Here is an 11,307-nt window from a genome sequence, read left to right on the forward strand (position 1 = left end):
AGCTACTCCATCTCCCAAAGGGTCCCCCACTGCCCCAGCTGTGGCTCCTCCCTCCCCCAAAGGGAGCCCAGCAACCCCATCCCCTAAAGAGACCTCTACTCCTCCAGCTATGACTCTTTCCTCCCGCAAAGAGTCCCCAGCTACCCAGTCTCCCAAAAGAGCCTCAGCTACTCAATCTCCCAAAGGGGGCTCAGCAACCCCATCCCCTAAAGAGACCTCCACTCCCCCAACTATGACTCCTTCCTACCCCAAAGAGTCCCCAGCTACCCAGCCTCCCAAAGGAGCTTCCACCCACCAAGCTATGGTTCCTTCCTCTCCCAAAGAGTCCCAAGCAACTCCAGCCCCCAAAAGAGCCCCAGCTACCCCACCACCCAAAGAGGCCTCCACTGCCCCAGCTGTGGCTTCTCCCTCCCCCAAAAAATCCCAAGCAACTCCAACCCCCAAAAGAGCTCCAGCAACTCCATCTCCCAAAGGGGGCCAAGCAATCCCATCCCCTAAAGAGATTTCCACTCCCCCAGCTGTGGCTCCTTCCTCCCCCAAAGAGTCCCCAGCTACCCAGTCTCCTAAAGGGACCCCCACTGCAGCTCCTCCCTCCCCCAAAAGAACCCCAGCTACTCCACCTCCCAAAGGGGGCCCAGTAACCCCTAAAGAGACTTCCACTCCTCCCGCTGTGGCTCCTCCTTCCCCCAAAGAGTCCCCAGCTACCCAACCTCCCAAAGGGGCCCTCACTCCCCCAGCAGTGACTCCTTTCTCAAAAAAAGCCCCAGCTGCCCCATCTGTCAAAGGGTCCCTTACTCCCTCAGCTGTGACTCCTTCCTCCCACAAAGAGTCTTCGGCAACTCCAGCCCCCAAAGGGGCCCCAGCAACCCCATCTCCCAAGGGGGCCTCCACTCCCCCAGCTGTGACTCCTTCCTCTCCCAAAGAGTCTCTGTCAACCCCAGCCCCCAAAGGGACCTCAGCAACTCCATCCTCCAAAAGAACCCCAGGAGGAACCCCAGCCTCCAAAGGAGCCTTAGCAACTCCATCCCCCAAGAGAGCCCCAGCTACCCCATCCAGAGGTGCCCCCACTCCTTCATCTGAGATTCCTCCCTCCCCCAAAGAGACCCTTACTTCTCCAGTTTCAGTCACATGTCCCTTGGGGTCCATTGCCCCTCAGGCTTCTAAAGGCCTACCAGTAAAGAAAGGCTCCACAGCTCTCAAAGCAGGACTTGTTGCCCCAGCTCCAGAAAGTGCACCAGTTGTCACAGCTCCCTCTGAGAAAGGTCCACTGGCCAAGAAGAGTTCTGCTACTTCACCTCCTCTGTGCCCAGATCCTTCAGCTAAGAACGGTACTAAAGGACCCCTTTCTACAATGGGTCCAGCCCCACTGACAGTCTCTGCTCAGAAAGTCTCTTCAAAGACTCCCCAAACCCTCTCTGTTTCTCCATTAAAAAGCAGAGATTCTTTTCATTCCCCAAAGAGCCCTTTGACTCTTCCTCTTGAGTGTGTGACATCTACTCCGCTAGCAACAGTTTCCTCTGAGAAGGTCCTTCCTAAAGCTGGATCAGCATCTATCCCTCCAGCACCCACCCCATCAGTCTCTCTGCCTCTCGCTCCCTCCCCAGTTCCCCCTCTGCTTCCTAAACAGCAATTTCTGCTGGAATCACCCTGTAAGCCCTCAGCCCCTGCTGATGAGGATGAGCTGCCGCCTCTGATTCCCCCGGAACCAATCTCGGGGGGAGTGCCTTTCCAGTCGGTCCTCGTCAACATGCCCACCCCCAAACCTGCTGGGATCCCTGCCCCAACCCCCTGTGCCAAGCAGCCTGTTCTGAAGAACAACAAGGGTATTTGCCTTGGTTTGCTGTGTGCATGGTGTGTCGCCCACACCCCTCCTGGGGCTACCCACCAATACTAACCCTAGGATGCGCCGCTTTCTCCAGTATATCTGCTTGTGTTTGGACATAGAACATAGAATGATAATTTTAAATGCAAAAGCTCTAGGAATGTGAAACAATCTTGGTTTTCATCACCTCAGATAGTCTGTTCTGTATCATCTTGTATAATGGTTCAAGCTAACCCTGGATCTGCCATCTTTTTCACCTGAGTAATCTGACATTGAAAACCAAGACCTATTAGACCTTTTAATTTGCTCTAATCTCTACCACATAACTAACCTTGTCCCTGGGCCTGGGATTTGCTAAAATGTTGGGAAATATGGAACTATTTGAATTTCTTTTCACGTCTTAGATTTAGTAATGACCAGTGCCCAAGTGACTCCCTTTTCAAGACTTTTTTTCCTAGCCTGAGAATGGTACAGGTGTATGCTTTTTTCTCTCAGTAGTCTTTATTGATGCTTGGCCTTTTGGTTGAGGTAAACTTAAAATATGTGAATTATATTTGGAAGAAATGGGAGAGGTCACAGGACAGGCTCTAACAGAGATGACTGTTAGAACGATAGATTGGCAGTCACTGAGAATCTTCAGGCTATGTTGATGAAACCAAATTGCTAGGGTAAGTGGTTTGAAAACAAGGCTAAATGTGTGTACACAACTGCTTCTGGCCTTCCCCAACTCAGTATAAAGCATGAGGGGAGTGTCCTCCCTGGTCTTACTCCACAGTGTGATCTTACAGCTATTTCACTTAAATGTATCTGGAGATCCCTTGTCTGCCATAACCTTTTAGGGATGGTTGGGCTATCAAGTAGAATTTGGAGTTACGTAGGTCATTGGTGTTGGCCTGTGCCAAGTGAAGACCTTGAGAGAAAGGAAGCAGTTACTGTTTATAAACTGCTTGGCTGTAACTAGTAATTACCTCTTTATTTCTGGGGCTGGGTCTTTAATGGATGTGTACACACTAGTTTATGGCTAAGGAGGCTGTCAAGCTGGCTTCATACAAGTCAGTTGGTTTGCATTTAACTTTGTGAGGTCTAACATAAGCCAGTGACCTCTAGTCCAGGCAGGCTATGGTGAGGTGCCTCCTCCCTATAATCTACTGTAAAATTTTAAAGTTATTTGTCATCTCAGGGTCTGGAACAGAATCTGACAGTGATGAATCAGTACCAGAGCTTGAGGAACAGGATTCCACACAGGCAACCACACAACAGGCCCAGGTGGGTGTTCTGTTCTCTTACTTGCTGGTCAGAGTACTTGAGTCGAGGAAGCATTGAAGAACAAGGGTTAATCAGAGAAGCTGACTTCAGTATTTGGAAATGTGAACCTTCATAAAGGGAAAACCTTATGGGGATTGTGATATCTAGGCCTTATATTCCAGTTTACTCATAGCTGTTTTATCTTCTTAGCTGGCAGCAGCCGCTGAAATCGATGAAGAACCAGTCAGTAAAGCAAAACAGAGCCGGAGTGAAAAGAAGGCACGGAAGGTAAGGTTTTAAGTTACAAACAAGGATTAAAGGTTCTGATGAAGCAGCTTTAGAGAGGGGGAACTGTAGTGGTAGGATCATATTTAAAGTGATAGAAATTACTGTAGCAAAAAAAACCAGGAGTCCTGGAAACCAATTCTGTATTATCTAAAGTTAGCCTAGGGGGCACCTGGGTGGCTCAGTCATTAAGCGTCTGCCTTCGGCTCAGGTCGTGATCCCAGGGTTCTGGGATCAAGCCCCGCATCAGGCTCCCTGCTCAGCAAGAAGCCTGCTTCTCCCTCTCCCATTCCCCCTGCTTGTGTTCCCTCTCTTGCTGTGTCTCTGTCAAATAAATAAATAAAATCTTAAAAAATAATAATAAAGTTAGACTAGGAAAAGGCTCTCTTTTTGTCACCTTTTAACTTAAATTCAATTAATTAACATAATGTATTACTGGTTTCAGAGGTAGAAGTCAGTGATTCATCAGTCTTTTTTTAGGATTTTATCTATTTGAGAGAGAGAGAGAGAGAGCACAAGCAGGGAGGAGGGTCAGAGGGAGAGGGAGAAGCAGACTCCCTGCTGAGCAGGGAGCCTGATGCGGGGCTCAATCCCATCCTGGGATCACGATCTGAGCCGAAGGCAGACGCCCAACCAAGCCACCCAGGTGCCCCAATTCATCAGTCTTCTATAATACCCAGTGCTCATTACATCATATGCCCTCCTTAATGTCCATCACCCAGTTACCCCATTCCCCTACCCCGCCCCCCCAGCAACCCTCAGTTAAGGCTTTGCTTTGGATATAGTTCTTTACTTCCTAAAGCTTCTTTTTTAAGATTTTATGTATTTGAGTGAGAGAGAGAATGCCTGCAGGGGGAGGGGTAGAGGGAGAAGCGGACTCCCTGCTAAGTGCAGAGTCTGATGTGGGGCTCAGTCTCAGTCTCACAACCCTGAGATAATGACCTGAGCCGAAATCAAGAGTTGGACATTCAACCAGCTGAGCCACCCAGGTTCCCCTCTGAAGCTTCTTCTAGAGAAGTTGAAAACCTGATGTTCTTTTCTATTTCTTAGGCTATGTCCAAACTGGGTCTTCGACAGGTTACAGGGGTTACAAGAGTCACTATCCGGAAATCTAAGAATATCCTCTTTGTCATCACAAAACCAGATGTCTACAAGAGTCCAGCTTCAGATACCTACATAGTTTTTGGGGAAGCCAAGGTAAAGAAAATTTTCTTGGACGCAATCTAGACCAGGGTTTCTCAACCTCAACACTATATATTGATGGAGTTGGATAATTCTTTGGTGTGGAATTTGGGGTCAGATAATTCCTTGTTGTGGAGGGGCTTTCCTGAGTGTTAAAGATGTTTAGCAGCATCCTACCCAGCTGTGATAACCAAAAAAATCTCTAGGCATTTGATAGATATCCCTGGATGACAAAATCACCTCCCAGTAGAGAACCACTGCTTTAGACCTAAACTAGTTCTCTTTGTACAGTGATACGTACTGTTAGTGAGGGCAAGCAATTAAAGCTATACAGTAAGTTAACCTGAAGTGGCTTTAGAGTGAGAGTTTGGAAAAGATATAAACGATTTATTTCATTTACTACAGACCGATCTGTTCATACAAATCTATATTTTTTGCTCTATAGATCGAGGATTTATCTCAGCAAGCACAACTAGCAGCTGCTGAGAAATTCAAAGTTCAAGGTGAAGCTGTCTCAAACATTCAAGAAAACACACAGACTCCAACTGTACAAGAGGAGAGTGAAGAAGAAGAGGTATATAGGGAAATCTTTTATACTTTTAATCCTCTCCAGATAGTCGTATTTTGTGTGGGGTTTTCTTTTAAGATTTTTATTTATTTATAATATTATATATATATAATATGTATTATTTATAGTATAAAATTATTTATCCATGAGAGATAGAGAAAGAGGCAGAGGGAGAAGCAGGCTCCCTGAGGAGTAGGGTTGCACGACTCGGGGCTCAGTCCCAGGACCCCGGGATCATGACCTGAACTGAAGGCAGATGCTTAATGAACTGAGCCACCCAGGCGCCCAGTATTGTTTTGTAGTGACGGGTGCATGCTATATTGCTTTAGGTTCTCGAAATCAATTGACTTAAATAGTTTCTGAGTTATATTAAGAACTAGATTCAGGGGCGCCTGGGTGGCTCAGTCGTTAAGCGTCTGCTTTTGGCTCGGGTTATGATGCCAGGGTCCTGGGATCGAACCCCGCATCGGGCTCCCTGCTCGGCGGGAAGCCTGCTTCTCCCTCTCCCACTCCCCCTGCTTGTGTTCCCTCTCTCGCTGTCTCTCTCTGTCAAATAAATAAAATCTTTATTAAAAAAAAAAACTAGAGACCAGCGCCGCCAAGATGCCGGCTTACCACTCTTCTCTCATGGACCCTGACACCAAACTCATTGGAAACATGGCACTGTTGCCTATCAGAAGTCAGTTCAAAGGACCTGCCCCTAGAGAGACAAAAGATACAGATATTGTGGATGAAGCCATCTATTATTTTAAGGCCAATGTCTTCTTCAAAAACTATGAGATTAAGAATGAAGCTGATAGAACCTTGATATATATAACTCTCTACATTTCTGAGTGTCTAAAGAAACTCCAGAAGTGCAATTCCAAAAGCCAAGGTGAAAAAGAAATGTATACGCTGGGAATCACTAATTTTCCCATTCCTGGAGAGCCTGGTTTTCCACTTAATGCAATTTATGCCAAACCTGCAAACAAACAGGAAGATGAGGTGATGAGGGCCTACTTACAGCAGCTGAGACAAGAGACTGGACTGAGACTTTGTGAGAAAGTTTTTGACCCTCAGAATGATAAACCTAGCAAGTGGTGGACTTGCTTTGTGAAGAGGCAGTTCATGAACAAGAGTCTTTCAGGACCTGGGCAGTGAAAGGAGCCTGAGCAGACACTTTCCACAGCCGTGGGCAGCATTTTACAGCAAGATGTACACAGTTATTTGCCTTTATTTGATAAAGTTTTATACAGAAGAGAGAAGAGAGCATGTCTTCACTTGAAGAGCTCTTTATCAAGAATTTGGGTGAGGGAGGGAAAAATGGGTGATTTGAAATTTTCTGCAGTATTAAGCTGGTGCTTAATAAAAATAAGTAAGAATAAAGAAATTTCTAACATTCCATGTCAAAAAAAAAAAAAAACTAGATTAAAGAGACCCGTGACTCCAAAGAACTACTGGAGTTGTTCTTGGCCTTTAGGTTATTGTGCTTTTTTTCCTTCTCTTAGGTTGATGAAACCGGTGTAGAGGTTAAGGACATAGAATTGGTCATGTCACAAGCAAATGTGTCAAGAGCAAAGGCAGTCCGAGCCCTGAAGAACAACAGTAATGATATTGTAAATGCTATTATGGTAAGTGTCCAAACCCCAAACCTTTATTCCTTTACCTCTTCTGCCCTTACCAGTTATGGATGACTTTATTTTCTGTACTTAGTATCAGCCAGTTAGGAAGCTTCATTCCAAAGCCTATTCTGAGTTACCTCATATTTTAGTGGCTTGAATTCTCAATTTGCCTATAACTGCTTCTAATGATCTCTTTTCTTACAGGAATTAACAATGTAACCATCTGAAAACGAGGACTTTTTTTGGTGTTTCAAAAGAATAACTGCAGCTTGGTTTGAAATTTGTACTGTTTCTATCATTAATAAAGTTATGGCTTCTTGTTGGATGAACTCAGTGGGTGCTTGGTCTCTTCCCACCAACCCCCCCCCCCCAAAAAAAAAACAAACACGAAGGCTCTAGAAATGAAAACACGTAATTACTTTTAAGGCCTCAGCTTCAGTTGAAAAGGTTTAATGCCACAGATTCCTCACTTAAAATCTCAGTCTTTTCATCTCTTAAAGATACTATAGTAGGCTATCTGTTAGGACTTTATTGTCTTCAGAGAATAGAACTTAACATGTAAAGTTTTTCCTTTCCATTTTCTTTCCCAGATGTTAACTGTTAGCAAATTGTGTCTTCTATATTTAATAATCAGCCCTCTTTTCTGGCCTACAATTTTTGAATATATGTATTGGACCTTACCTGGCCTCTGAGAAGCAGTTCACATTGTTTACATCTTGATATGTAGGAGCTTGGTGCAGGGTTGGAGAGGGTGCATAATGGATGTGGATGAAAAGACTGCACTTTGTAATAAAATGCAAAGGTACCTCGTGAAGGGAGTTTTTGACTGTATACAGTGCAGACACTCTGCTCTCAAGACATACACTATACAGACATTTTGATGTACAAAATAAATTATGATTAGGGTAGCCATAATTATGTTAGGACAGTAAGTGGAAACCAGGCAAACTGATAAATAATGATTAGCCAGTGTATGAAAAAACACACAACTCCATAGAAGTCCTAGGAGAAGAGTAAAGCTTCTGAGTTTGGGGTTGTTAGAAAATGGTTTGGAGGGGGAAAGCAGAGGACTAAAATTTGGAAATGGGAAGGCTAAAAGTAAATGTAGCGGCAAGAATCCTAAAACAAGTAAGTGATAATACACCTAGAAGAAATGTTAGGATGGGAATAAATCAGACACATGGTAGGAGGCTTTAGGGACTAAAGTTTAGACCTTTCTATTCCTGAATTCAATGTTTTTTTTTAAAGATTTCATTTATTTATTTGACAGAGACACAGTGAGAGAGGGAGCACAAGCCGGGGGAGTGGGAGAGGGAGAAGCAGGCTTCCCGCTGAGCAGGGAGCCTGATGCGGGGCTTGATCCCAGGACCCTGGGATCATGATCTGAGCTGAAGGCAGGCGCTTAATGACTGAGTCACCCAGGCGCCCCTGAATTCAATTTTTTTAAGATTTATTTATGTACGTAATCTCTTTACCCAACATGGGGCTTGAACTCCCAACCTCAAGGTCAAGAGTGCTATGCTTCTCTGACTGAGCTAGCCAGGTGCCCCTTGAATTCAGTTTTCTTGATCCCTATGAGAGTAGATACTATTTTAACAGATGTGAGTGAAAGTTGAGGACCAAAGAGGTTAAATGACTTCCCCCAAAAACAGCCACTCTCTGAGTAGGGTCTTTTCATTCTGGTAGGCTGTATTGGTAAGAAGTGGTAGACTATCCTGGAGAACCACAAATTGACATCTGGCTGAGGATGATGACCTGCTTCCATTTTACCGGGATAGAACCATTCATTTGCTGAACAAAAGTCTTGCGGCTGGGATACCTGGGTGGCTCAGTTGGTTAGGTATCTGCCTTCAGCTCAGGTCATGATCCTGGGGTCCTGGGATTGAGTCCCACATCCGGCTCCCTGCTCAGCAGAGGACCTGCTTCTCTGCCTGCTGCTCCCCCTGCTTGTGCATGCTCTCTTGCTCTCGCTCTGACAAAATCTTTAAAAAAAAAAAAGATGTACAACTAACTTTGTCACAGAATGATCAAATTTTTGGTTCTCAAATTAGGGAATGTATAATTTGAGCAAATTTCTTGAAGAATTACTTTCCTGGTTCTTAAAATGATTAGGTCTCTATTCAAATACTCAATAACCCCCCTTTTTTTTTTTTTAAGCTTTATTTATTTGACAGAGACACAGCGAGAGAGGGAACACAAGCAGGGGGAGTGGGAGAGGGAGAAGCAGGCTTCCTGCTGAGCAGGGAGCCCGATGTGGGACTCGATCCCAGGACCCTGGGATCATGACCTGAGCCGAAGGCAGACGCTTAACGACTGAGCCACCCAGGCGCCCCAATCCTTTTTTTTTTTTTTTTTAAAGATTTTTGAGAGCAGAGAGAGAGCACGGGGCTGGGGGGGTGGAGGGGAGACAGAGGGAGAAGCAGATTCCCCGCAGAGCAGGGACGCTTAACCTACTGAGCCACCCAGGCGCCCCTGAACAGACTAACAATGATATTTTAAGTAACCTCTGACCTCCTCTGTTAAAAAAAAAACAACCTGATACTCCCAAAACGTATAGGATTGTTGGAAGCATTTTGTTAAGAATCTGTGAAACTGGCACTGGTTATTTACTGAATGACCATTCTGATTTCTAAAGGGGAAAAAAAAAAACCAGTAAGCCAGTTTAGTTAGGTATACTCTCACCATGTTTCTCCATTAGCAGATTTTATTTGGGAAATACTTCAGACATGCAGATGAAGGACTGTAAAGGACTATGTGTACCTGTCATCCAACTGTTTTGTTTTTTAGAAATTAAACCTTACAGATAGGTATGGAGACCACTGTATATCCTTCCTCAAACCTATTTCCCTCCCTCAGAGGTACCACTATCATGAACTAGTGTTTTATAATTTCTGTATGTAAGTTGATGTTCTGTCAATACATATTTATGTACCCAAAGAAGTTAGTGATCTACAAGTTTTAAAACTTTAAACAAAATTGTACATTACATATCATCCTGCAAATTTCTTTTCACTTCAACTTTGTTTCCATGGTTTATCTATGATGATAGATGTAGCTCTATTCATTCCCTTACCAGTCCATGGGAGTGTGGCTTTTATCTGTACCTTTCCTCCAAATGGCTCTTAAGTTCACCTAGTTGATAATTCTAATGGGCATTCTTCATGCATGGCTACATTTGTCTTTTCTTGAAATTAGTCTCCTTAACATCCCCTTGGTTTCTCTTAAATTTGTTTCATCTTCAGTTTCAAGATCCCCAAAATTACTTCCATTATCTGTCTACCCTGTCAAAATTTTCCTATATGTTTTCCCTGTTAACAGCTCATGAATGACACAGCTGTCCATTTGGTTGTATAAAAAAGAAACCTGGTCTTTGCAACAAATGGTGCTGGGGAAACTGGATATCCACATGGAAAATAATTTTCCAAAGAAAGAGAAATTAACTACAAATGGATCAAAGACCTAAATATAAGACCTAAAACCATAAAACTCTAAGAAGAAAACAGGAGGAAAGCTTCATGCCTTTGATTTGGCAATGATTTATGCAATACCAGAAGCATAGGCAACAAAATAGGTAGGAGTGCCTGGCTGGCTCAGTAGAGCATATGACTCTTGATCTCAGGGTGGTAAGTTCAGGCCCCATGTTGGGTGTAGAGATTGCTTTAAAAAAAAAAAGTAAATTGTATTTCCCCCAAATTTAAAATTTCTCTGCAACAAAGGACATAAATCAACAATAAAAAGGCAACCTACAGGGGTACCTGGGTGGCTCGGTCAGTTAAGTTTCTGCCTTTGCCTCAGGTCATGATCCTGGAGTCCTGGGATCGAGCCCCACTTCGGGCTCCTTGCTCAGCAAATGCCCTCTCCCTTTCTCTCTCTCTCTGTCTCTCTCACAAATAAAATCTTACAAAAAAAGGACAACCTGCAGATTGTGAGAAAATATATGTAAATGACTTATCTTGATGAGGGGATAGTATCCAGAATAGATAAAGAACTATAGATCAACAACAACAACAACACACACACAACTTAAAAAGTGGGCAAAAGACTTGAACAGATATTTTCCCAAAGAAGTTCTACAAATGGGCAAAAAGCACACGAAAGCACACATCATCATTAACCATTAGGGAAATGCAAGTCAAAACTACAGTGAGATAGCACCTCAAACGTATTAGAATAGCTACAATTGAAAGGAAAGCGTTAGGGACCCCTAGGTGGCTCAGTTGGTTGAGCGTCTACCTTTGGCTCAGGTCATGATCCCGCGGTCCTGGGATCGAGTCCCACATCAGGCTCCCTGCTCAGCAGGAAGCCTGCTTTTCTCTCTCCCTCTGCCTGCCACTCCCCCTGCTTGTGCTCTCTCTCCCTTTCCCTTGCAAATGAATAAATAAAATCTTTTTTAAAAAAGGCGGGGGGGTGTTGGCAAAAATGAAAAAAATGGGAACCGCTGTGCACTGTTTTGTTTTTTTTTTTTAAAGATTTTATTTATTGGGCGCCTGGGTGGCTCAGTTGGTTAAGCGACTGCCTTCGGCTCAGGTCATGATCCTGGAGTCCCTGGATCGAGTCCCGCATCGGGCTCCCTGCTCAGCAGGGAGTCTGCTTCTCCCTCTGAC

The 11,307-nt window shown here is 44.3% G+C and overlaps 2 protein-coding genes across 4 annotated transcripts in view; both read left to right on the forward strand.

The window, feature by feature from the left end:
* NACA (nascent polypeptide associated complex subunit alpha) overlaps nt 1–7,032 on the forward strand; it is a 13,544-nt gene extending 6,512 nt beyond the window's left edge. For all 3 annotated transcript variants that reach the window (XM_044915382.1, XM_021687193.2, XM_021687192.2), the window contains 6 exons: nt 3,003–3,088; nt 3,278–3,355; nt 4,403–4,549; nt 4,980–5,108; nt 6,590–6,712; nt 6,908–7,032. In XM_044915382.1, coding sequence (XP_044771317.1) covers nt 3,003–3,088; nt 3,278–3,355; nt 4,403–4,549; nt 4,980–5,108; nt 6,590–6,712; nt 6,908–6,922 — 578 coding nt within the window. In that variant the 3' untranslated portion in view covers nt 6,923–7,032. The remainder of the gene's footprint in view (nt 1–3,002; nt 3,089–3,277; nt 3,356–4,402; nt 4,550–4,979; nt 5,109–6,589; nt 6,713–6,907) is intronic.
* On the forward strand, nt 5,624–6,548 carry LOC110577769 (actin-related protein 2/3 complex subunit 3). The gene has a single exon (XM_021687194.2). It carries the CDS (start codon nt 5,706–5,708, stop codon nt 6,240–6,242), a length of 537 nt encoding a protein of 178 aa, XP_021542869.1. The 5' UTR covers nt 5,624–5,705; the 3' UTR covers nt 6,243–6,548.
* Nucleotides 7,033–11,307: the final 4,275 nt, after the last annotated feature.

Source organism: Neomonachus schauinslandi, chromosome 5, assembly GCF_002201575.2.
Source record: "Neomonachus schauinslandi chromosome 5, ASM220157v2, whole genome shotgun sequence".
Lineage (NCBI taxonomy): Eukaryota > Metazoa > Chordata > Mammalia > Carnivora > Phocidae > Neomonachus > Neomonachus schauinslandi.